The sequence below is a fragment of the Phyllostomus discolor genome, chromosome 3 (assembly GCF_004126475.2).
Source record: "Phyllostomus discolor isolate MPI-MPIP mPhyDis1 chromosome 3, mPhyDis1.pri.v3, whole genome shotgun sequence".
Classification (NCBI taxonomy): domain Eukaryota; kingdom Metazoa; phylum Chordata; class Mammalia; order Chiroptera; family Phyllostomidae; genus Phyllostomus; species Phyllostomus discolor.
In genome coordinates, this window is record NC_040905.2 from 75,045,336 (window position 1) to 75,073,037 (window position 27,702).

The following is a 27,702-nucleotide window of genomic DNA, read 5'->3' on the forward strand; positions in this document are numbered from 1 at the left end:
TGGATGTGGACATCTTTGGGGAACCATCAGTCTGCCTTCTACACAGGGAAACGGAGGTTGTTCCATGTTTACACCAACACTGTCCATACCTGGTACATCCTTACGTAATGCCTCAGCCCCAATGAGCAAGGGTGGGAAGGAGACTAGATAGAAAATATCCCCTTATCTTTTTCTCATGTACTTTCCACTTGCCTTTGCTTAGTGACTGAGTTTTCCTTACCAGGATGTGTGAGGTTGAAGGAGACAGGAAGATGAAGAATTTAGAACTGATTCCCAGATACCAACCCTACTCCAATAATTGGAACAAATGCCTCCCCCTACTCTTGAATTGCCCAGAATTTAGGGAAAATATATAAAGAGGAGAACAGAAAAAAAGTAAGGCAGAAACATTCAAAGAAAAACAGCAGCAAATTTCCCCCCTCCTTAAGAATTCAATCAAAGAAGTTTCCATACCTGGGTGGTGGTAAACAAGAGGAAGAATCTAACCCCTTAGGGTTGGTTATTGGCTGCTACTATGCACTACACAGTACTAGAGGATTCCACAAACCTTTCTCAGTTCTTTAAACTAAACTACATGGTCCGTGGGTATAGCATGTCACAGTTAACATCCTGTAAGTAAGGAAGCTTGGGCTCAGAGAAGCACTCATCTACCCAAGGAGACACCTGTCAGAAGTGGAGCTAAACCTGGGTCATCTGGCTGTGCAATATCCTCTCCCCGACTTTCTCCAGCAAGAAGACAACGTTAAGGCATTACAATCCCCACACTGTACCCTTCAGCAGCATTAAATGACACTCTTGGAGCTGTCGCCCTCCTTCCCCAAACTTCCTCTCCCTGGGGTGTTACAGTGACTTCCTAATGAAGGTCTTAGAGTTATTTACCTTCTTGTGATTATACATTTACTTCTGTGTGGCCATTTTCTTCCACTCTGTCCCCAAGTTGACGTTATCATCCAGGCTAGCCCTTGTGTGCTGACCACTCTGGGCAATAGGGCTTAATTTTCTTTCCTTCCCTCCCTTCCATGCCTTTCTTTTTTTTCAGCAGTAAACCTCAAATAAACAAACAACGGTGCTCCAATGTGGTGTCTCGACAAGTCTCTACTAGGGCTTATGGGAGCAGACACCAGTTGTTCCCATATAGCCTGTATCACTACAGTCCCACCCCTGCATGAGTTATGATTATCAGCAAAAAGCCAGCAAATGACCATTGCTTCATTTTTATGGTAATAATCAATTCTAAAATTTCAGCATAAAATCCCAACTGCTTACCACAAGTACAAAGCTCCATATGATTTGCTGCCGCCTGTATCTTCTGCTGCAGCGTAGGCCACTCTGCACTCCTTTGGTTGCCCCAGCCACGTGGGCCAAGGGCTGCTTCTGAGCGCCCAAAATGTGACTAGTCGGGATGAAATGTGCTAGCAATATAAAACATATCCCGGCCTTTTAAGGCTTAGTAGGTACAAAAGAATGGAAAGTGTCATTAATTTTTGGATTAATATCATGTGAAATGATATTTAGCCTGTGTTACTATTAAAATTAATGTAACTTCTTACTTTTTTATATGTGACATTTTGAAAAGTTTACATCACCGTCGTGGTTCGCAGTGTATGCTGTAGGACAGCACTATCGTTCCATTGTTGGGGTTCACACTATCCGGACTGACAGCGTCCGGGTGTTACCTGCTCAGTGTCTCCCTCATCCAACCACGATGCAAGCAGGAATCTTGCCTATCTCCTTCATACCTGATTACCAGACATTTAAAACGCAGCCTGAAGCGAAGTCCTTAGTAAATCTTTTTTTAATTAATGACTTTACTCTCCTCAGCTGGAGGTGGCGAACTCTCTGTCCTCCCCCAGGAACAAAGTCTCAAGTCCCTTGGGCTACACGGGCAGCTCGGCGCTGACCAAGTGCTCCCGACACTGGGAGCCGAGGTGGGTGGAGATACATATTTGATTAAAAAAAAATCGACAAACCAAAAAAACCTTCTCCGCGGAAAGAACTGGGCGCACAAAGCAAAAGGAGTGCAGCAAAAGACCCTTTTGCCATGGAGACCCGCCCCACTGTCAATCACTGGGCACTTCTCCCTCCCGCCACAAGGCGGCGTTTCGCGAGCGCGCGGTGATCGATGGTACAGCCCGTTCTCCCGGCGCCCTTTAGACAGTGGATTCTTCCAGCGGTAGAAAGGCATTGTGGGAAGGTTGCTTGGCCTTTCTTGCCCTCGTGCCCCGGTGGTAAGCAGCTTCTCCTGTGATTCCTGGATGACGGTGGCTCCGGGGAGCGTGGCCGCGTGGCCTCCTGCCGGCGGGGGCGGCTGTAGGCAGTCGCGCGGCCGCCCTGAGCCCAGCGAAGCGCCCTCAGCAGCCCGGCCGGGTTCGGGGTCCTGAGCCCTGAATGTTCGGATGGCAGCGGCTGGCCTGTCCTCGGCCGCGTTGGTGGTGGAACCTCGCGAGGCCCGAAGCGGACCGCAGTCTGCGTTCCCACGCCAGAAATGGGGGATATTGGTTTGAGTGCATTTGAATTCATTGGTCGTCGACCGTGTACGCCAGGGAGTTTTTAATATGAGTGGAGAGTTTTGTGAAAGGGAACGGCCTGTGACAGTGTGGAAGTGAAGAGTCATTTAAGATATAGATCAGATCAGCCGTTTCACGGTGCAGAACTTGGCGGAAACCGATTAAGTAGCACCAACTCTGCAGGTGAGTTTTCATGTTAGTGTGAAAGACCAGTCTTATTAAACTTAAGATTTTAACCGTGCGAGAACACTTTGTGTCTGTTTTCATTACACTGTCGCATTTTGAATTGTAAAAGAGAATATAGAGCTGGGATTAGTTGGTCGTTCCTGTTCCAGCTCTAATCAACAACGGTTCATCTCAGCTGGTTGCCTTAGGGTCGGCAACCTTGTTCCCTAGATCTGATGGTCTTTGTGTAGCAACTTGGTATTGCCTTTGTGTTGCCCGTTCACTTTTGGAAACTAGTGAATGTGGTGTCAAGAAAGGCGTAAACTAAACACTTTGCAGCCCTTTCCTGCCCTTGAATATGGTGTCTTTGGTGTAGGCGCTGCATAAGTAACAGTGTATGCTCTTGAATTAATTTGTTTGCACATGGGATCCTGAGTTGGCCAACATTTAGTGTAGAGTTTCTCATAACCGGTTTTAACTAATTTTTGTCCAGGTGAAAGATGGATGCTTGAAGCAGGGGCTGCTGCTAGCCGAACACTACCTGGGAGCGCACGTGTGACCCAAGGTGAGGAAATGTTGAAGAAGTTCTGTCTAGAAGCAGGTATTTGTAATGTGAACTTGATCGCCTTTCTACACTGGGGTGCCTTTTGTGGGTGTTAAATTGGTGACTCATTAATACTGCTACATCTATAATTAACAAGGTGAAGTTAATAGCAAATGGGATAGCTTGTTTTCAGCTAATTTTTGATTTACTATGTTTCTTTGTGTAGTAGTTACAGGGAAAAAGAACCACTCGCCAAGCCTCAGGCATGTTTTAGTTTGACATTTAAATCTGTCTCCAGAAATGCATAACAGTGCAGTACAGAAGCCTGTATTCAGAGTTGATTAAGGTGTGATGCATGTAAATTTTTGCTTGTAAAGCTGAGGGTGTTTTTTTTTTTTCTTGTAGGATTTTTTGATGAATTTGAAAAGCTGATCTTCAGAGGAGTTGCTTGGATCATTTAAAATTTTCAAAGAGTGTGTGGAGTACCCTAACCTCTTTGCCACAACCCATAAATACACAATTCAAACAATGAGTGTGGGAAAAAATATTAAAATGTGCTTCTTGGGGATTTGTGTATTGTGTGACTGCTGGAAAATAGCGTTCTTTTACAGAAAAATCAGGACTTCTCCCTCCTCACCCAGCAACTTCAAACTTGTTAAGTCTCAGCAGTTAAGATTAACATTCACTGGTATAACTGATAGATTTATGGTAGGCCCAGGGAGAGATGGTGCTCTTTCTTCTGGTGCCTCGTGAGGAACTGAACTAGACTAGTTGGTGTGTAGGGCACGGGTGTGCTTTTGCTGACTTGTCACTGCGTGTTTTTTTTTTTACTAAATTTGTAAACTTTGCATCGGCATGTCTTCTGCCTTCACTTTTCAGGAAAGAACAAAAGTATTAAAGAATTCAGAAAATTTATTGTAAGTGCTAGGATCTGGGAACACAATAGTGAGTAAAACAGTCCCACCCTTTGGAAGATTACAAATGAATGGAGGGAAATGTCATCACAAATGTAAAGCCTCCTTTGTGAGACAAATCCAACCAAGTCAGGAAACCTGAGAAAGTAGAGTTGGGACCGAGGGTAGGTGACAGTTTTGCTGGGCCAAGTTGGGGGAATGGCATGTATAGAGGGCCTTTAGCTAGAGAGGGTATAGCCATGAGTCCCTACTTGTGGCAGTTGTAGCTGCTTTCCTTCATTAGTGCTCTGATGTAGACAGAGTTGAGTGCTTAATGAGGCATGTTAGGTGGCCATAATGAAAGCTGGGAATGTTAGACTGAACAGGTAAGATGCCAGACAGGCTGTGTTTGAAGCAAGGGGAAATCCTATGGTATAGAACTAGTTCATGTATGCAAGAAAGGATACAGGTGGACCAACTGGAGGCTACTACAGCCAATTTGGTGGCCAATTAGTAGAGGGATAATTAAGCTATGGAGGGCAGAGGTAACAGGACCTGGTAACAGGAGAGGGAGGTGTCTGTATGATTGCTAGGTGTGGAGATGAGCACAATAATGCCCTAAGCCCAGCTGGGGAAGCAGCATTTTAAACTGGGTCTCCTCGAAGAACACTGGCATGTTCTCTCAGCTACAGAAATAAACCTTAATTAAGGAGGTGAGCTTGAAAGAACCACTTGGGGAAGAGGTGTGGTGAGGGGAAGGTAAAACATGGCTCGTATTAGTCTGTTTTCCATGTAAAGTACATAGCAAAGTCATCGGCACAGGGGAAAGGTCTCAGTCTTTGAGGAGAGTCAGGTAGCCCAGCAGAGTGGAGGGACCATTTGAGGTTGAGAGTAATAAATTTATAAGCCAAAATCCACATATAGCTTTTTTTAATGAAAACACTAGAAATTAAAAGCAATGCTTTCAAACAAAAAGCTTTACATTTGTAAATAACCAGTGGAACTCAATGCCACAAAATACAGTTTTACAAAGAACATTTATATGAATAAAAATATCTACAGTCTCAAAGTGATGTGACCACAGTTGTCACGCATCTTCACAGGCCAAGACCCACCCAGAGCTGGGAAGACCTCATCCCACCTGGCGTGCTGCTGTTGTGCGGTTAGCCAGCTGCGGTCCAGGATTCCAGACCTCAGGTCGGAAGCATCTGGTTTTGGTTGTGGATATGGATCCAGTGAATGAGTCTTTACAAGACTGTCCTTCCAGTTACCAAATAAAAAGGCCCTTCAGCACAAATATACTGTAGTTAAACCTTTAAAGAAGCAACAGACTCAATTCATCTGAACAAACACTTGCAGCTCCAAGACACTTGAATAATGATAATTCACAGCTTCAAAGTAAAGGCAGCACACACCCCCTCCCACCCCACCCCCACCCCAAGCCCCTCACTGGGATCAAGTCTCTGTCTTGAGGCGTGAAGCTTGGATAGTTTTTACTGTTTTTGCTATATGTTTTCCAGCCAGATTGCTTGTAGATGCCTGAGATTTTTCCTCAATCAGGCTATCTTTAGACCCATTTCTTCTCTAGAAGAAAAATAGTAACATTCAGAAGAAAATACAGGTAAATTAATTCATGAATATATCAGAAATTAATATTTTCTTACATGAAAGACATCAAGTTATAAGAAAAAAGTTCATAATATCAAAAGCTGTTCAAATACTCCCTCTAGCTACCTATGATACCATGATTGTGTTTAAATCTTAATATAGAAAAATTAGTTCTGGCAGTTACATGCATAAACATTTTATTCATGAAAATTAGGCATAAATCTCAACCCAGTGCTCCCGTTGTCATTTTCTTTGTAGCCATTCCTCACCCAGGCTCTCCAGCCTTCCACTTTTCTAAGGAGGGGCAAAGAGAATAGGAAGTTTTGGACAATTTATAATCTTTCCTCATTATATCCCCATAGTCACTGAATGAAACTCCCATAACACAATGCCCTGGGGCCCCTATCACTTGGTGCTAGAGATTCCTGTCAGCTGGGGTGGAGGAGGACCTAATCGGAGAGACGGAATCAAACTACCAGAACCTGGGTACCACACCCAGCACTTCTAGAATAGGATCATGTGTCCCCCCAACCCCAACCCCATGACACCAGGTGGAGGCCCTGAGAATGACACAGTGCCTCACAGCTCCCTGCTCTGCTGAGCCTTCCTGTTCTTACCTCCTAGCAATGGCCTCATGGGGCAGTAGGTCAGGTAACAAGCATATTTACTATCCCCCAAAACCATATGCCACACAAAAGGAGCTTCACTATCCAGAATTCTATGTTGGATTAATTTGGGTTAAAAAAAAATCATCACTTTAAAAGTTCCTATGACTGGCTTAATTTGTTTTACTGGCATTCACAGAAGCACTGAAGGAACAACACATGTGGGGAGTATGAATCAAGATAACTTTGGAACATGTGACTGTCTGGGATGGAAGATTTCCAGACAAACCAGTGCACGTGAGAGTCAGGGCACAGGGAGGGAGCTAATGCATCAGAAGCATCACCAGACAGGAGCTGGGAAGTTACCTGAAACAAACATTACATGTTTTTAAGTTTGTCTGGGACAAAATATGTCCCCTCTGCCTGCAAACCCTTAAGGAAATGAGTGAGTCAAAGTCCCTGATGCACCTCACTTACACCAGCCTTCGGTATGAAAAGGCAAGGTGGGGCACAGGCAGGCCAGGCGTCTGTTCTGGCTCCGAGGTGGAACTCAGGAAATGCGACCTTCCTGCTTGCACACCTCCCTCATGGCAACTGCAGCGGTGGTTTCCTTTTGCACTTGGAATAAAATCCACTCTTCCCACAGCATCTAAGGCCCCGAGTTACCTGTCCTTCCCTCTACTCCATTGTGCTCAGGCCACAGCTTCTCAAGCACCCAGGCCTGTCCCAGCCTCCTGTTGTCTGTGCTTTCCCCACTGCTTACGCCAGCCTCCCTCCCGCTCCCCTGGCTGGCTCCTCCTCACCTGTCAGGTTTCAGCTTACCTGTCACTTTCTGAGAAGGCCTTCTCTGACTGCCCTGGGGAAGAAAGGTCCCCTTCGATGTTCTAATCAGGCCTTTGTTCCTTTGTAATGCTTACCTAATTTTTTTGTGTTCTGTCTGCCTGTTTACTTTTATGTCTGATACTCCTCAGTCCTCTGTCTAGTCTAGGAGGCAGCAAACATTTTTCTGTAAAGGGCCAGATTGTGAACTACCTCTGGTTTCTGTCACGTACTCCTTTTTAAAAAACTCTTTAAAAATGTAAAAATCATGACCAGCTTCTGAGCTACACAGACACAGGCAGCAGCCTTTGGCCCGCAGGCTGTGGTTTACTGATTGCCCAGGCCAGTGCCTGCTGCTCCTTAGTTGCGCTCATTAGCTATTTGTTCAGTTCAAAATCAAAGGTGTCCCAGTGACCACCTTAGAACCAGTGCCGCTGATCAGAAGATGTAAGTGAATTGTTCTTATGTGTGGCATTTAATGTGAATTCTTTGGGTTTTTTAAGATTCCTAAGTGGTGGTGATCACCTAGGGCAGTGATTTTCACTTTTTCATCTCATGGCACATGTAAACTAATTACTAAAGTTCTGTGGCACACTAAAACATGTATTTTTTGCCAATTGACCAAAAAAAAAGTAGGTATAATTTTGATTCATTCACATTACATGGCTATTGTTGAGTTAGCTGCTGTATTTTTTTCATTTGAGAATGAATCTAAGGGAAAAGAGGTCAGTGCCCTGACCTGTCAGGTACTGCATGTTTTTGAATTCTGGTGGCACACCAGTTGAAAATTGCTGAGTTAGGGAGTAATCAGAAAAGCAAAACTACAATAAAGTAAAATTCCTATTTGTAGTAAAATCACCTTAAATTTAAGATTGAAAAAAGCTCTGAAAGATAACTGCTTATTACTCCTCGCAGTAATCTAAAAGGCAGGTTATTATCTAAACTGCACAGAAATTGAGGCTTGGAAGTGAAACTCTTTGCCTAAAGTCACACAAGTAGTAAGTATGTGGAGATAAGGAGACACAAATGCAGGTCAGTCTTGATGCAAAACCCCAACTACAAATATGAAAGCAATTTTTTAAAAGTGCTATTGATTTCAAACAAATTGTCTGTTTGAACAGCCTATTAGCTCTCTCCCAGACTCATCTAAGCAAACATTATGCAGATTGTAGTGGAAGCTGGGTTAACCACCTGACCTCCTTCTAGACTGAGGCATTCATTCCCCCAGCTGCTGGGAGTGAAGGCTGCAATACAGCTCAAAACCCAGCCCCTCTGCAGGAAATTCCCTCAGCTGAAGAGAGCCACCTCGCCCAGCCCAAGTTCATGTCCCTCCTCAGGGGTCCCCTTAATACAACGACAGCTACATAGTGAATGTGAGTGTGTGAAGGCCTAACCCCCTTGAGTCCAGGTGAAATGAACTAGAAGAGCCGTCTCAACTCCGGAGCTCCTGTGGAGTCAGCGATGCCTATAGTGGGGCTATATGAGTACTACATGGTTCCTCTCTCCGCTCTGTCCAAACCTCTTCCACTCTCCAGCAGGTATTAATCCTAAAAGCTCTTTGCAATAACCTTCCTCCATGCAAAATGCTTATCTCAGAATCTGTTTCTAGACAACCTAACCTAAAAATGAGCATAGGGTTTTTTCTGTTCTTGGCAAAATGAATCAAAACAAGCAAAGGACAACACATGATGAATACTGCCAGGGTCAGGGTTCTTAGGCTGTCCTTGAACTCCAAGAATTTATATACAAAGCTGCCTATGTACTTACATGTATTTTTATGGGAGAGAGACAGTAGTTGTATTAGCTTTTTAAAGGGATCTGAAATCCAAAAAGGACTGAAAACCACAGCACTGAAAACAACAGGCTGACACTGATCTACTGTAAACATCCCATTAGATCCATTATAGACATCAACTTTGTTTTTAGAGTGGTTGTTTAACCAGATATAAATCCACCCACTGATCTTATAGAGACTACATTTTTTTCCTAGCCTACTAAAACAAATACCATGAGAGGTGATGTCAAACACCTTACTGGAATATTTGCTACAGTATTCCCCTGAAATATCTAACTTAGCTGAGTGTTAATTTGATTTTGTCAAGGCAGCTAGATTCTTTGCTATGTCCTTGGATTCCCCTTTAACCACATTTTAAAAACGTTTCCAAAACAAAGGTAATTCCCTCTGATGGAGAAGACAGAAGTGAAACAGGACTTGAATAATCCTCCTGTCTGCCATCAGATAACAATGGAGTGTCTGCCCCACCGAGAGTCGATCACTTTCTCCGTGTTTCTCTGGCTCAAACATATCTAAAAGTCTTAAGAAGGTTTTTGTTTTGTTTTGTTTTGTTTTGTTTTGAATTAGTGAAGCCATTGTTACTTTATTCTGGCTCCAAACAATCTTACAATCTTTGTTATCCTTGGCTTCGCCCCAGGCCTCAGATCCGTCTAGGCCTTGCACTCTCTCTCTCACACTCCCAACATAGCGCTTCCCCCCGTTGTGCCTTGTCTGGGCCATGCAACCACTCCTCCTTCCTTCTCCTTCCACGTTCTGTACATGTTCTTTTAAAACACAGAATCTCAGAGTAAAGTTAAAAATTCATTTTCCTACCCCCCCAAATAACTTTCAGAAAAGTGCTTCTCAAAACTGTCATCAGTATAAGACCTCCTTAAAACTGTATCACTACCAACCTGATGAACCGTGGCGCCCCCAGAACCCCGGGCATCTGAAGAGCGGGTCACAGGAAGCGGGGGCACAAGGTCCGTTTTTGAGCTGCAGAGAGAGAGTTTTGGAATTATTTCTGAGAATCACAATTTGAGCTGAAAGAGGGCTACAGTCTAGAATGCATGTTCTATACTTCTTTGTATTCCTTACAGTACCCACCACCATGCTGAGGTGTTGAATAAATGTTTCTGAATTAAGTTAAACAGGTTAAGTAATTTGCCCAGAATCAAAGCAAATAAACAGAAGAACCAAGAATAAAGCATGTGCTTATCTTACTGTGACATGTATAAATGACTTTTTGTTTCTAACATTCACTGGCCATTTGTGCTTTTTTATGAATCTGTGGTGCTATAGACAGCCATCACCTACATTTTATAAACAAAAAAATAAATGAAACCTGGCCTATGCCTCTCTCCACCAGGCTAGCCCATCTCCCAATGTATTCATGTTTATCAAAGTTTTGAGCCTTAATTCAGAGTTTATTGGTTAACATTCCTACTCAGCAATACAAAGAACATGAATTTCTAAGATTATAGTACTTTTACAAATGGATGCATAATTATTTCATTAACATACTCATTTAAAGGATATCACCTATCATGCCAAGCCAGATAATGGTCACTTTTCTCACAAGGAAAAAAAAAACCACAATGAAATAAATGACTGTAACATGATTATGTGCTGTAGGAAAAAAGCAAAATGCCATCAAACCAAAAAACAAAATCTCTTATGCCACCTTCTCTCAAATATGGCTGCATCATTCACAACAGAAGAGCTTCTGCACTTTCTCCCTTTCTTCTGAAAGCTCTAGTGCACAGCTTGGAAGTGCCATGATTTAGCCTAAGTCTGGTCTAGATCTGCACTACCCAATATGGTAGCCACTAGCCAGCCACACATGGCTACTTACATTAATTAAAATTAATAATATTCAACATATAGCTCTTGGTCCCACTACCCACATTTCAAATATTTAATAGCCACAGGTATAAAACATCTCTATCATCACAAGTTCTACTGGACTGTGCTGTTCTGGAGCCCCGAGGGCGACACTGCGCCCAGGCCTGCCTGCCTACGTACTTCACTTCCGACAGAACCGAGCGCTCTCCGTCCGAGCACTGGGACCTTCGATACTGGCGGTAACTTCGCGGAGAGTGAGAATGTCTGATGCGGATCGGGTCTCCTTGGGTCCTGAACAGGCAACCGAAAAACGTGGAAACAAACACACAATAAGTCAGAACAGGATAATTCCTTAATATTTGATACCATGAAGGAATAATGACTTTGAAAATTTAAAAAAAATAAACAACTTGACCCCTCCTCTGCATTTGGAAAGACTAAATGGCTTCAATTTCACAAGTTAAAAACAGAACACTGCTCTTCAACCATACACAGAAATGAAACTCTTTACAGTATTTGTATATACATTTACTGTGTGCATATTACTTTCAACTGCTAGATTGTAATGAGATTATTCCCGATAGTTGAATTCTTTCCTGTAGTTCTACAATGCAGACAAAGGGCATTCCTACCAGAAAAAGTTGGTGATTATCTAGCTATACTAACTGGCCTGTCATTAAGAATTCAATCTTTGGCCTAAAAATGGGGGAGTTGGGAGAAGGAGGTGGGGAGAGTGCGTACCAACCTGCAAATTGACTGGAGTGAAAAGGAAGCATGAGTTAGAGAAGGTAAATAAAGCAGTGAAGTAGACTGCTACGTTCTCTGACCATCACAGCCGGGACAGAAGACTGCGTAAACAGGCCACCTGCTGCCTCCCACACTGAGTGGTGATTCAGAAAGCCCTATGTTTTCACAAAGCACATTCACTGTGCTGGTTCTGTGATAGGGATTGGATTGGATTTATATGATAAGGTTTGTGGTCAACATGATTCTCTTGGTGTTAAATAATGAATAAAAAGAAACTTTGTTACCGATCAATGAGTATCTCAGGGAAGGAATTTATTTTAGAACTAACATCATCATCAAAAGTCCCTTTGTGCCTACCACATACAAATAGTCAGTTAATAGGAAATATAGTGACTGTGTACAAAAGAGGAAGGATTCACTGTAATACGCTCTTTCTTCTTCTTTCCCTATAGTTCTTTTTCATTTTAGTTAAAATGAAAAGGCAAATTTAAGCACTGCATAGAAAGCAAGAATGAATTACTGACTTCCAAGTATGAATAAAACTTCTATGAAAAAATTTTCAAAGACATACTCACTCTACTTTAGTGTATGGAATCTCTTTTAATTGTTCTTCTGACAGCCCCGATGGATCCACAAGTTCCTTCCTGGAAGGGAGTGAGAGAATTAAAGTTGTGATGCAGGTATAAATAAATACTAATGCCTTTCACACCGTGTCCCAAAACATGATATTAGAACAGCAAACAGAAACATAAGCCAGTAACAGAGATTTAAAAACTAGAATGTATTCAAGGAAAAGGGAGAGGAAAACCTTTTCAGTAGTTCTTCCCCTTTCTTCCAATTTATCAATATCCAACGTAGGTGGCTCTCCAGTCTCTTAGTTTCTCTGCAAAATTCTATACTTCTCTCCCCTGCAGTAGGTAGCTTTTTCCCTTCTAAATCTGTTTTTCTTGGTGTTTATTTGTAAAGTATTGGCCTGTCGGAGGCCCAATTACAGGCAAGGCTAAGTGGCCTCAGGAGCAGAGGTGTCGGGCTCCTGGCACCGCCAGGCACCACCACTGTGCGTTCCGTGTTCCCCGTAATGACGGCGATGAAGGCTGTCTGACAGGCCTCAGCCCTGGGCTGCTTCTCACTGTCAGGGGTCTTCCTCGTCAATGCCTTAAAACCACACGGGTTTTAAAACAATGCGGAAAAAAACCAGTACTCACTGAATATGCTTCCATAACTCTTCTTTAGCTTGGATATCAGGGCTTCTCCTATAAATCAAGAAAACAGCAGTCATCTCTGCAAACACGCTTCATCTAACAATCTCGCAGCTAACTTTAGCAGAGCTACAACACTAATAGTTGGGAGTTTTTGGACTGTGAAGTTCTTATTTGGCAGCTAAGATGAAAAGGCAAGGCTGGGCCAGGAGAACTAATGTGGGGTGGTTGGTAGAAAGACACCAGGATAATTTATCTGCTAGTAGCACTGAGCAAGAACCACATTAAAAGCAGCCACAACAGGGCTTCATTTGATGATGGAGCTTGGAACTACAGGGTCAGATCTGCACCCCCTCCAGTGGTGATATTCCAGTGAAGAATAATTTGAGGTTTCCATTTCTGGTCCTTGTAGCTATTTCTAAGTAACAACAACAACAACAACAACAACACACCTCACCCCAATTGTTAAGAGAAAGAGTCCCAACATGATCTGTGATTACCTGGTAGAAACACCAGCCACAAGGGGAAAGGAAACAGTGGGACTGCCCAGACCAGCAGACTGGGTGCCACGGACCCATCTTTCATGTTACAGCTGACGCTGTGCCATTTCTGGGCAACGGCATGTGCCCACAAATGCTGTCACCCTCACATGCCCTTCGCCATCCCTATGTATTGACCCACAAATCTCTTTTGCAAGAGTGACTTGCGCAGAAAATCGTTGCACCATGCCCTTGAACTTCTTAGAATAAGAAATTCAGTCAGTATTCATGTGTTCACACTCCCCACAACAACAACGAACACTAGAAATCTATTAGCAATGCAATTGTCTCCCCAGAATGTCTTTTTGCTATTGAGAAAATGATAAGCTTTCATCTGTCCTTTCAGGAGAACTGAGATCTAAAAACAGGCCCAAAGAAAGACCCAAACCCTAACAATGAAAAGGCCTGGAGCTAAGCAAAGCCATGGATGTACACTGCCCTGTGGAATTTTATATTCATTATCTGTATCAGTATCACTTTCAACATATGGTATTATCACTGCTTTCATTTTTCTCAATTAATAAGGGCACCACAAGGCATTCCGGTAGGGCTTTCTGAGCCCACAGAATACAATAAGCTACTTTCTAGCACTAAATTGACTAAGTAGTTTTAACTTCTATAGAGAAGAAAATCTGTCTGGTAAAGATCTTTCATTCAACTCAAAAGGAGTCAAAACATGGCTGAAAAAGGAGAGGGAATAAAATCTTGGTCTCAGACATTAAAATATGATTGTTAATAGATTTTGTAATAAAAATAAAATTGCATGCTTAAAAATATCTAAAGAAGTGCTTCCTTGGGAGGATTTCCTGTATGGAATCCACCTTTCCTACATTTGGCTTGCCCAATTCACTGGACAATGTGTCAATCACTCAGTAACACCGCCAGGGAAGGTGCCAATATTAAAAGACACTAACGTGGATACTTCTGAGTGTTAGAACTGCAGGAGTTTTACTTTTATTTAGGCTTATCTTCTCTCATTTTTTTTCTTAGCTAAGAAAATTTCCTACCTTAATTATCAGAAAAAAAAAGTAAGGTATTTTCATGTTACAAAAAAAATTACTATTGCTGCAATTCCACAGGAAATGCCTTTCATTCCCATCTCAAAAGTATTAGCAGAAATGTTATCTTAACCTAAATGAGAATATCAGTCCTTCCAGCCATAAAATATTGGTCCTAAAAGATTCAGGAATTTAGTCTAGATGATTAAAGATCTATGGCACCTTCACTCATATATTTAACTACAGAGTTCTGAAATGGCCAGCAAGTTCAAACAGCTTTCAGGCAGGGAAAAGTTCCAAAGCTTAAAAAATGCTAATTTCCTCCAATTGCTGAACCACCTGTGATTCAACAAATGTAAACATATGCTAATGAGGAATGTATTATTTTCATGCTTACATCTGCACACATTTAATCAATAACTTAGGATGAATTTATGATCAGCAGCTCAAAAGCATTTAGAAAGCTGTGAAAATTTAAGTCATTTTTCTTAATTAAGAGGCCCTTAATTTTGCAGATGTTTTACTTGAACTCTCCAAATAAGTCCCTGAGGAAATAGAACCCTATGTTGCCAACAGATACAACATATACAAAAAATACACACGCAGTCCCATATTAGTCCAATATTCTTTAAAAGCACCCCTCATCCGCACCTTATAGCAATAGCCCAATTTAAATTAATATTCATTTTCAAAGAAATTAGTTTGATGCAATATCATTCTGAATCCATTTTCTTCTTCTAAAACACTAAAACAATAACATTCATAAATCTACAAAGCATTTAACCCCCATCATTGCATAAATAGTCTCCTTCCACATTTCCCAAATATTACATTTATATTACCTTGAAAATATCATATTCTATATTTTGTAAACTATTTTACCCTTAATAAGTATGGCAGCATTTGACTTATTATTTTTGTGGTCTTATGACCGACCAACCACTGCTCTAAAAGGAAGCTAAGAGCTGAAAATGTTACTAAGAAAACTGTAAGTTCACAAAACATCTTTATTTAAGGAATTCAAAGCACTTCATAAATACCTCAGTAGCTTCTCATCACATTCCTCAGTGGTCAGAATGGATAGGGTAAGGAGATGCCTTAACCTTTCCCTCCTTTCCTTTGCCCTGCTCACAAGTAAAGAAGGGTGAGGAGCCGTGGAACCAGGCAACCTGGCTAGGGAAGACTGCTCAGGAGCCCCTTCCAGGGGCTTCGAGCTGAATCTTTAAGGCACCAGGCGTCTGTTTTGTGTTTAACTGGAGCCTCACTTCACCCTGACAACCTCATCTCCCACGTTATCAATGGTTTGTTTTTTTTCCAATAAAAATAGTAAGACATGTTGCCACCAGAGGGAGCCTGAGCCTTCTCACAGAGACACATTGAACCTAGAGCTTTTGTTTTAGTTAGCTTCAATGCCCCTGCCAAATGCCCCAACAGTAAAGGTTCACCCATGAAGAAAAGCAGTTTAATCAAAGTTTTCTAATGATAAGTAAACATGAATGACATGTCAAAGCAGTAGAAAAATGTACAAGATAGAACTATGCTTCTCAATGTTTTACCAAATAAGATCCAATCATATTTCGGCTTAATGAGTTTTAGGAGAGAAAAGTTTTGTGTTTTATACTGGTGTATGTTTCTGGTATTTAATAACGAATACAATTCCCTAGATTTTCATTGGGGATTAAAAAACAAGTGAATAAATCACGTATGGATGAAGTATCATAACATTCTAAACCAGCGAATACCTCCACATAGCGATTTACAGACCCTGCAGAAGGAACTGAACAGTCATCCCCCACCCATGAGGGGTATGTACCAAGACCCCCAGTGGAGGCCTAAACCGTGGGCACTATTGAGCCCTATAGATACTACTTTTTCCTACACACACACGTATGATAGTTTAGTTTATAAATTAGGCACAGTAAGACATTAACAACAATAACTAATAAAATACAACAATTATAACAATATATTTTAGTGATTGGTACAGGTCTTTGAGACCGACAGCTATTGCTATATCCTGCGACCTTTGAGAGGAAAACAAAGTCCACATGTGCTCCAGTTTTTTCAACCCAGGGACACAATCCCAGTGTGGTGTGGGGAGGTGAAGCTCAAAAGGCAACAGTTTCACAGGGCTGAGGAGGATGAGATCAGAGTATGAGGTGTGGATAAGATGAAATTTACAGTGCAGAAAAGGGACCAGAAGTCTGCATGGGGCTTTCCTGAAGTGGTTGCTGAGAACATTCCGGGCACTGTGTACATTCACAGAGTGCGACCATGAGACCTAACAGGGAGCAGCTGTGGCAGGACCGAAAGATGATAGAGGCAGAGAGTGTGAAGTGGCAGGAGACAGAGTTCTGCTGCAGCCACACGTGGAGAAACCGTGCTGAGCACTGTGTGCATCCAACTGAGACTCCAGAAAGGCCAGGCTTTTGGAGTAAGGATCAAGCCTAAAGAAAAGAACACATCCTAGGATAACAACAAAATCTAAAGGCATAAAAAATAAGCTCAACAGGCTCCAACAGTATTTTAGCTGCCTGCCAGAGCACCATTTGACACTCTATAAAGGAAGACAATATAATCCAAACCTACAAACACTGTCATCTAAAACTTCCAGCATCTAATAAAAAATTACTGTACATGAAGAGAGACAAGAAAATAGAACCATAATCTCGACAAAAATATGAACATAACAGATGAAAAATCTTAGCAGAGAAATGCAACGTATTAAAAAAAACAAAACTAAAATTCTAGAACAGGAAAATGTAACATTCATAAGTGAGTTAACAGTAGACTGTACTGTACAGGGGAGAAAGGTGGTTGATGGAGTTCAAAATAGATCAACAAAACAATCAAAACTGGAAAAAAGGAGAAAAAATTTAAATATATTGTATTGATTATAATATTAGAGTTGTTCTAATTCTTCCCCTTTTGTTCCCCTTCACCCAGTATCCTCCTTCTTTCCACACCCCCACCCTTCTTAGTTCATATCCTTGTGCCCTGCATATAAGTTCTTTGGCTTCTCCATTTCCTATACTATTCTTAACCTCCCCCTGTCTATTTTGTACCTACCAATTATGCTTCTTAATCCCTCTACCTTTTCCTACATTCTCCCCCTTCCTCCCACCCAGCTGATAACCCTCAAAATGGTCTCCCTATCTAAGATTCCATTCCTGTTCTTGTTGTTTGCTTAGTTTGCTTTTTTAGATTCAGTTGTAGATAGCTGTGAATTTGTTGCCATTTTAATGCTCATAATTTTGATCTTCTTTTTCTTAAATAAGTCTGTTTAACATTTCATGTAATAAGAGCTTGGTGATGATGAACTTCTTGAGCTTTACCTTGTCTGGGAAGCAGACCCTTTCGTTTTAAATGATAGCTTTGCTGAGAGAATAATCTTGATTGTAGGTCCTTGCTTTTCATCACTTCGAATACTTCTTGCCAGTCTCTTCTTCCCTGTAAGGTTTCTTTTGAGAAATCAGCTGATGGTCTGATGGGAACTCCTTTGTAGGTAACTCTGCTTTTCTCTTGCTGCTTTTAAGATTCTCTTTGTCTTTAACCTTTGTCATTTTAATTGTGATGTGTCCTGCTGTGGTCCTCTTTGGGTTCAACATGTTTGGGACTCTCTGTGCTTCCTGGACTTGTATGTCTATTCCTTCACCAAATTAGGGAAGTTCTCTTTCACTATTTTTTCAAAAAGTTTTCAATTTCTTTCTCTTTCTATTCTCCTTCTGGCATCCCTATGATTCAGGATGTTGGTACATTTGGAGATGTCCCAGAGGCTTCTTATACTATCCTCGTTTTTTTGTTTGTTTGTTTTTAATTCTTGTTTCTTCTTGCTGTTCTGGTTGAATGTGTACTTCTTCTTTATGTTCCAAATCATTGATTTGAATCCCAGCTTCCTCCTCTTCACTGATGGTTCCCTACAGATTTCTCTTTAATTCACTTAGGGTAAACTTCATCTTCCTTTATGCTGTTGCCATACTCAGTGAGTTCTTTGAGCATCTGGATCACTAGTGTTTTGAACTCTGCATCTGGTAGGTTGGTTATCTCCATTTTGTTTAGTTATTTTTCTGGAGTTTTGTTCTATTCTTTCATTGGGGCCATATGTCTTTGTCTCTTCAATTTGGCAGCCTCCCTGTTTGTTTCTACTTATTAGGCAGAGATGCTTTGACTTCTTGTCTTAGTGGCATGGCCTATTGTAGAAAAGCCTTCTGTGAATTGTATGGCGCAGGGCCTTAAGTAATCACCAGGGTTGGGCAACCTGCTTCACTACTTTGTGGGTCTGTGTGGAAGGAAGGCTTGGGGAGGGGACTGTGCTTTTGCCTGGCTTCTGGAGTTCTGCCTTGCACTCGCCCTGTTTCCAATCATTTCACCCACTCCAAGTATGTGACTGACACCTTTCCAGCTGTTGCTCTGGTGGTGAATCCCGGAGTGGGAGGGTTTGCGTATGTTCTAAACCATGCAGGCCCTTTAAGGGGACTCTCCTGAAAATCTGGCAGTTTCTTCCATTGCCCCAACCACCCACTGGCTTTTATAGCCAGAAGTTATGGGGATTTATCTTCCTACTGCTAGAACCCTGGGCTTTGCAGTCTGGCCTGGGGCAGGAATCACTCACCATCAAGGTATCCTCCTCAATTTTTATCTACCACACATGAATGTGGGACCTTTCATTCTGCTGCCACCTCTCCATGCCACACTGTGTCTCCTCACCTCACTGCCTATCTCCACGACCCGCTCTTCCTACCCATCTGGATGACTGTGGCTTCTTTAAATTCTTGGTTGTCAGACTTCCATACAGTTAGATTTTCTGACAGTTCTGGGTGTTATTTGTTTGGAGGTTTAGGTGTAATTCTCTGTGTGGTAGTGTGAGGAGGCAAAGTGTGTCTACCTATGCCTCCATCTTGATTGGAAGTCAGAAAACAAATTTTGAAAATGAAAAGAACCTCAGTTTCTTCTGAGACAACAGCCAATCATCTAACATGTATAATGTTAGTTACCCCCAGGGAGAGGAAGAGAGAATAGGTCAGAGAAAAGAGTAGAAAAATAATGGCCAAAGATTTATTGAATTTGGTGGAAAACATCAAATTATAAAAACAAACAAAAAAGGTAAATATAAAGAAAACCATAGTCAAATACCTAAAAACTAAAGATTAAAAAATCATAAAAGCCACTAATGGAAATAAAGAGACAAATTCCATACTGTGCACAGGTGACAAAGTCTGCCTTCTTATCAAAAATGACAGAGATCAGAAGACAACATAGCAACCTCTTTAAAGTGTAAAAGGAAGACTCTCAATGCAGAATTCTATAGCTAGTGAAAAAAATACATCTGTTATAAACAAGGGTGAAATGAAGACGTTTTTATACAATACACAACTGAATTTATCATATGCAGACTTATACTACAAGAAATGCTGATAGAAGGAAAATGGAATATCAAATCTAGAGGAAGAAATAGAGCATGCTGGTAAAAGTAAATATGTGGGTAACTGTATTCATTTACTACTGTTGCTGTTCCACACAAGTTTTTCATCCTTCAGGGGTGTCCAACCTGCAGCCTACGGACCGCATGCAACCCAGGATGGCTATGAATGCAGCTCAACTCAAAATCGTAAATTTACTTAAAACCTTGTTTTTGCTCATCAGTTTTTGTTAGTGTTTGTGTATTTAATGCATTCTTCTTCTTCCAGTGTGGCCCCAAAACACCAAAAGGATGGATACCCCAGCTTACAGTTCTACAGATCCAAAATCTGACCAATTTTAGTCACTGGACTAAAATCAAGTTGTCGCATTCTTTTCTAGAGGCTCCAGGTGTGGATCCATTCCCCTGCCTCTTCCAAGATTTGGATGCTGCCTTTTTTCCTTGGCTCCTGGCCCCATCCTCCATCTGCAACACTAGGTTAAGTTCTCACACTCAATCATTCTGACTTCCTATTCTGCCTTTTCTTCCACTTCTGCAACTCTTGTGATTATTTTGATCGTACTCAGATAATTCAGGACAATCTCCCTGACAGAAAGTCAACTAATTAACAATCTTAACTAGATCTGCAAACTTAATTCCCCTTTGCCATCTAACAAAATATTCACTAGTTATGGAGATTAAGACATGGACATATCTAGGGGGCTATTTTGCTGCCCACCATGTGAACAATAAATTTTTTCTCTTTTCTTGATTTCTTTTTAAAATAACTTACTGTTTTAGCAAAGATAATAACATTCCCATGTGTGGCTACTAACATGCAAAACTAAAATGTATAAAATAGAATAAAGAACAAAGAGACGGAATAAATGGAGTTATATTTTTCCAAGGTTTACAAATTTTACATAAAATATTATATTAATCCTAAACAGACTGTGATAAATTAAGGAATCATACTGTAAGCCATGGAAAAAGCACTAAATAATTTTTTAAATTATAGGTAAGCTGTCAGTAGAAAAAGTATAATAGGGTGCCCAAAACTATTCAATTAACACAAAATATAGTAGGAGGAAACAACCAACAAAAAATAGATACAATAAATAGGAAAAGAGAGCTAGATGGTAAACTTAAGCCCCCAAATATTAATTGTAAATATACTAATCATTCCATTTAATAGGTAGAGATTGTCAGACTGAATTGAAAAACAAGACCAACTATATGCTGTTTACAAGAGATAGTCATTAAATATAAAGACATACTCACGTTTAAACTAAAAGGACTAAAAGGATAAACCATGCAAAGAGTGAGCATGAGAAAGATACAATGGGTGTGTGTGTGGGGGGGGGTGTGTGTGTAGTGGGCATAGAGAAAAATATAAGAATAAAGAGGACATTTTTAAAGGATCAGTTCATTAGGAAGAGCTCACACACACACGTATGTACCTAATAGAGTTTCAAAGGAACTTGAAGCAAAAACCAACAGAACTAAAAAGTAAAACAGACAAATCCTCAATTATTGGAGAATTTAACATCCCTCTCAATGACTGAAAACTAGACAAAGAAATCAGAAAAGACAGGTGATCACAACACAATCAGCTATTTAGATCTACTCAGCATTTACAGATGACACCCAGTGCCTGAGCGGGCTCATTCTTTTCAGGCCGAGCAGATCACTCACCATGGAAAACCATGTGCTAAGTGTTAAAACAAGTCTCAATAACTATCAGAGCATTAAAATCTGAGATTTTTATAAACCACAATAGAATTAAATTAAAAATAAACAGTAATGAGATATCTAGCAAATCTCCAAATATTTGGAATTAAACAACACCCACTAAAAAAATCCACTGTCAAAAAAAAATAACAGGAGAAATTTAAAAATATTTTGAACTGCAAGACAATGAAAATAATGCTTGTCAAATATGTGAGATATATTCATCCTGGCTGGGTAGCTCAGATGATGAGAGTGTCATCCTGATATGCCAAGGTTGCGGGGGGTTTGATCTTGGTCAGGGCCCATACTAGAAACAACCAATGAGTACCTAAAGAAGTGGAGCAACAAATCAGTCTCAGTCTCAATCCTTCTCTCTCTCTGTCTCTCCCTGCCTCTCCCATTTCCTCTCTCTCTAAAGTCAATTAATAAAAGAAAATATGTTAACTCTCTTTTGAAAAGAAAAGAGATTTAATGAGTGTCCCCTTAGGAAGATGAAAAAAGAAGAATGAATAAGAGACAATATAGAGGGAAGAAAGTAATAAAGAATGGAAATCAATAAAATAGATAAAAGAGAACAGAGAACTTCAACAAAACCCAAAATTAGTTCTCTGAAAAGATAGATTAAGAAAGCGTAAAGATAAAACACAAATTATCAAAATCAGGAATAAAAGATAATATCACAACAGATAGTAAAAGGATACTAAAATTTATTATGAACAAAATTTTACTAGCAGATTTGACAATGAAGATAAAATGATCAAAAATGCTTTTAAAAACACATTACTGTAGCATACACATAACAAGTAGAAAATACGAATAGCCAAATGACTTTTAAAAATTGGGTTTGTATATTACAATCTCCCACAAGGAAAATTTCAGGCAGAGGCGGCTTAACTTGTGAATTATATATAAGGAAGAAATGATGATAATTCGATATTAACTTTTCAGAAAATTGAGGGAAAAGAACAGTTCCCAAATAATTTTAAGCAACAAAGACAACCAGTATGACAAGTCACTACAAGAAAATTACAGACCAATATTTCTGTACAATATGACAGAAATCCTTAACAAAACAATATCAAAAAGAATCCAGCAATATGCACAAAGGATAATACATCAGGACCAAAAGGAGCTTATCCTAGGAATGCAAGGCTGTACAAATTACAACCTTGCAAAACTGAATCAATGCAACTCCTCCACTGAACAAAAAAGAAAATCCATTATACAATCACCTCAGCAGATGCAGAAAAAGCTTATGCCAAAATTCAAAACTCACTCATGAAAATGAATACTCTCAACAAACTAGGATGGAAGGAATCTTCCTCACTCTCACAGCTAACTAGACTTAATGTGACACATTGAAAGCCAAGAATGTCGTTCTTACCACCTCTATTCAGCACTGTAACTTAACCCTATACTAGAGGATGGAGCCAGTACACTAAGGGAGAAAATAGAAAAGGCAAAACAATGAAAGATAAGAGACAGCAGTCTGTGTTCACAAACAATATGCTCATAAATGTAAAATAGTAAAAAGTTCTAAAAAAGTACCCCCACAAAAGCAAGCTACTAGAATAAGTCAATTTAACAAGGTTGCCAGATAACAAGATACAACATCATTATTTAAAAAATAATTTGTTGTATATACTATGAGACAATTGGAAAATAAAAATTTTAAATGTACAATTCAATACCATTGAAACTATTACATATTTAGGATTAAATTTAACAAAATAAGTGTAGTAACTCCATTGAAAACTATGAAGCATTGCTAAAAGAAGTTAAAGGCAGGTAAATGAATGGGTAAAACATTAAATTTCTCAAAATGTATCTACAGATTCAATATAATTCTAATCTATAGTCTATAGTCCTTTTTGAGTGAAAACTAACAAGTTGATTCAAAACTTAAATAGAACTGCAAAGGACCTCAAACAGCTAAAAGAACCTTAAAAAAGAAAAAGGAAAACCTGGAAAATTTGCACTGCCTGATTCTAGTCTCATTATAAAGCTACAGTAACCGAGACAGCATGATGGTTCAGGGCGAGATGAACGGGTCGATGAAACAAAATTGGCCCCTATATACACAGTCAAAATGATTTTCAAGGGGGGCCCTGAGGCATTTCAGTGAGTGGGACTGAAATAACCAGATAAACACATGCAAAACACTTCTAAATACCTACCTCTACCTCACACATGCAGAAAAATTAATTCTAGGTAGAATTCTAGGTAGATCACACACCAAAATATAAGAGCAAATCTATAACACTGCTAGAAAAAGATATGAGATTATCTCTGTGACTGTGGTGGGAGGAAATATCCCTTAAGATACAAAAGGCCTTCACTAGGATGGAAAAAATGATACACTGGTTTTCATCCAAATTTGAAATGTATATTCATCAAAAAGGGGTGAAATGAGGTGACAGGATGAAGAAGTACTAATTAGTAGCTAACAAATAGACATGGGGATATAAGGTAAACCATACGGAAATAGTCACAGTATTGTAATAACTATCTATGGTGCCAGGTGGGCATTCAAATTATCAGAGGGAACACTCTGTAACCTGTATGAATGTCTATCTATCTGCTGTGTTGTACATCTAAAACTAATGTAAAATAGCGTTGAATGCAAAAACAAATCTATAATCAGCTCAAAGCTGAAAAAATAAAAATGAATACAATAAACAAAAGACCCACTCAAGGATAAGAATATGAGAAAGCAAACTTAAGCCAGAAGAAAGTATTTCTAAAGAAGCCTAAAAATAAATAATAAAATGACAACCCATCTGGACCTCTGTCAAGATGATGGCATAGGCAGACATGGCTCACCTCTTTGCACAGCCATATCAAAATTACACTAAGCTATAAAACAACAATCATTCAGAACCATCAGAAATCGAGTTTAATGGAAGTCTGACAACTACGAAATTGAGTTGAATGGAAGTCTGACAACTATGGAATTAAAAGACTACTGCATCTATCCAGAATGGTAGGAGGAGCACAGACTCTGTAGAACAGGTTGGTCCCACACCCAAGTGTGGTGCATAAAAATTTGGGAAAGATACCTCAGGAGCAAGGAGTCCCAGCCCCACACCAGTGACTCCAACCTAGGGTTCCAGTGCCAGGAAGATAAGTCCCCACAGCCTCCGGCTATAAAAACCAACAGGGTTTGAGTCAGTAGAATAAACTCCTGGAGCCCCAAACAGTTCCTCTTAAAGAACCCACACATGGATTCACCTACTCAGACTCACTCCCTCTGAGCTCCAGCACCAGGATAGCAGCTTGAAAGGCACCAAGGGTAAACAGAGAGAAACTATAGTGTCTGGCATCAAAGAGAGCAGAGGACATTGCCCCTTTTCTAAACCCTCCCCACACAAAGTCAGTAAGCTGAACACATCTGAGAATCCATCAACCTGGCTAACACTGTTGGACCCCCTTTGGAGATCCCCAGAGACTCTGCCCCAACCAACTTACAGGCCCACTCAAGCTGCTTCTCCATGTGAATGGCTGGTCTTGGCTCATGTTTCACAACCTCCTAAATCATATCAAAAAAGCAACAGCTGGCTTCAGTGAAGCCCAAGCCAGGCACTAGCAGCAGCCAGCTTAGATTCACAGCTTGGCTTCACCTGGGAATCTCCAAGCCCAGCACAAGTAGCAGCCATCTCAGATTGCTTCATAGCCCAGGCAGGGTGACCCCAGGCAAAACACAGGTGGGGGTGATCTTGGCCTGCACTACCCAGGAAACGCCAGGGCCAGTGAACACAGTGGACAGTTACAGACCATGTCAGAGCACTACCACTCTGACCCTGCACAGCTGATCCTCCATGGAGGGCGGACGTTGGTGGTCAGTGGTCACAGCCAGTCCTTGCAGTTGACTAGCATGGGTAAATGCCTCCAATTGATCTGCCAACAGCAATCAAGGCTCAACTACAAGAGGATGGTGTACTCAGCTGACATGAGGAATGTACCTAGAATACCCAGCTTGGATGACAGGGAAGGCTGGGCCAAGAACCCTACAGGACACCTATTACATTAAGCCATGGAGTCAAAGCAGCTCTACCTAATGCGTAGAAACAAACACAGGGAGGCTACCAAAATAAGGAGACAAAGAAATATGGCCCAAATGAAAGAACAGATCAAAACTTCAGAAAAAGAGCTAAACAAAATGGACATAAGCAATCTATCAAATGCAGAGTTCAAAACACTGGTTATAAGGATGCTCAAGGAACTTAGTGAGGACTTGGACTGCATTAAAAAGACCCAGTCAGAAACAAAGAATTCACTAATTGAAATAAAGAGCAATTTATAGGGAAACAACAGTAGAGTGGATAAAGACAAGAATCAAATCAATGATTTGAAACATAAGGAACCAATGAAACAACCAATCAGAACAAAAAAAAAAAGAGTCCAAAAAAAATGAGGATAGTGCAAACAGCCTCTGGGACAACTTCAAGCATTTCAACATTTGCATCATATGGATGTCAGAAGGAGAACAGAAAGAGAAAGAAATTGAAAACCTATTTGAAAAAATAGTGAAGGAAAACTCCCTAGTTTGGTGAAGGAAATAGACATGCAAGTCCAGGAAGCACAGAGTTCCAAGTAAGACGGATGCAAAGAGGCCCACACCAAGACACATCATAATTAGAATGCCAAGGGTTAACAATGAAGAGAATCTTAAAAGCATCAAGAGAAAAGAAGTTAGTTACTGAGAGGGGAGTTCCCACAGGGCTGTCAGCTGGTTTCTCTAAACTTTGCAGGCCAGAAGGGACTGGCAAGAAATATTCAAAGTCATGAAAAGCAGAGACCTAAAGCCAAGACTGCTCTACCCAGCAAAGATATCATTTAGAATCAAAGTGCAGATAAAGAGCTTCCCAGACAAAAAAACAACAACAAAAAACTAAAGGAGTTCATCACCATCAAGTCATTATTATATGAAAGGTTAAAGGGACTTATTTAAGAAAAAGGTCAAAACTATGAATAATAAAATGGCAATAAATACAAATATATCAACAATTGAATCTAAAGAACAAACTAAGCAAACAAGAACAGAGATAGAATCACGGATATGGAGAGCATTTTGATGTTTGCCAGATGGGAGGGCAGTGGGGGAGAATGGGTGAAGAGGTGAGGGGATTAAGAAGTACAAATAGGTAGTTACAGAATAGTCACATGGATATAAAGTACAGTACCGGAAATTCAGTAGCCAAAGAAGTTACACACATGACCCATGGACATGAGCAATGTTGGGGGGATTGTCTGAGGGAGTGGGGTGCTGGGTGGAGGGCAACAAATGGGGGAAAATCAGGACAACTGTAATAGCATAATCAATAAAATATAATTAAAAAAAGAAAACCCAACTAAAAATGTGCAAAAACTTGAAAAGACACAATAAAAATTAAGACTTATGAACAAGCAACAAGCACAGGAAAATGTGTTTAACATAATTAGTCATCAGAAAAATCATAATTAAAACCACAATACAATACCACTTCAAACCTATCAGACTAGCTAAAATTAACAAGACAGACAAAACCAAATATTGGCAAATAGGGCACAACTGGAACTCTCATACATTGCTAGTTGGGATATAAAATTTTTGGAAATCATTTTGGTAGTTTCTTATAAAATTAAATATGCAAATATTTTCTAACCCAGCAATTCCACTCCCAGGTATTTACCCAAGGTAAAATATGACATACTCCACAGATACCCTTGTAAGGAATGTCTATACCAGCTTTTAACACAACAGCAAAACTGGAAACATTCCAAATGTCTTTTAAGAGGAGAATGAATAAACAAATTGTAGTATATCCATACAATGGATTATTAATCAAAATTTTTCAATAAGCACTGACAGACACAACATGCAAAAATATGTTGAGTGAAAAAAGCCAGATTTTAAAAGAGCACATATTACATAATTGCATATATATGAGGTTCAGTAGGAGAGAAACACTAATCTCTAGTGGTGAAAACCAGGACAGTGGTCGTCTATGGAGCATCCCCATGACTAGAAGGAACATGAGGGAGCACTTTTATTCTATATTTTGATTGGCATGATGGATACACTCTGTTAACATTTGTCAAAATTCATTGAATTGTACATTTAAGATGAGAACATTTCATTGTATATAAATTTCACCACAAATTACTGTCAGTTAAAAAAATGTTTATTCCTTAGGCTGCTAAATAAATCTCAGGTCACTCCATTAAAATGATTAAATTACCAGGCCCATTTACAAATATTGGGTTGGCCAAAAAGTCCGTTTAGTTTTTTTCCATTTTTTCTGTAAAATAAAGACAGTTTTCATTTTCACCAATAACTTTATTGATTTG

At 40.2% G+C, this 27,702-nt stretch overlaps 1 protein-coding gene and 1 non-coding gene across 5 annotated transcripts in view; one reads left to right on the forward strand and one right to left on the reverse strand.

Moving 5' to 3' along the window:
* The first annotated feature begins 2,934 nt into the window (after positions 1-2,934).
* Positions 2,935-3,068, forward strand: LOC114514409. Its single transcript, XR_003686053.1, has one exon. It is a non-coding gene; the product is annotated as a small nucleolar RNA SNORA13 (small nucleolar RNA).
* Positions 3,069-5,022: 1,954 nt separating this feature from the next.
* The window catches only part of EPB41L4A (erythrocyte membrane protein band 4.1 like 4A), a 252,216-nt gene continuing 229,536 nt past the window's right edge, over positions 5,023-27,702 (reverse strand). For all 4 annotated transcript variants that reach the window (XM_036020652.1, XM_036020653.1, XM_036020654.1 and 1 more), the window contains 5 exons: positions 12,713-12,760; positions 12,083-12,151; positions 10,941-11,051; positions 9,830-9,911; positions 5,023-5,693 (listed from right to left, as the gene is read on the reverse strand). In XM_036020652.1, the coding sequence (XP_035876545.1) occupies positions 5,565-5,693; positions 9,830-9,911; positions 10,941-11,051; positions 12,083-12,151; positions 12,713-12,760 (439 nt within the window). In that variant the 3' untranslated portion in view covers positions 5,023-5,564. The remainder of the gene's footprint in view (positions 5,694-9,829; positions 9,912-10,940; positions 11,052-12,082; positions 12,152-12,712; positions 12,761-27,702) is intronic.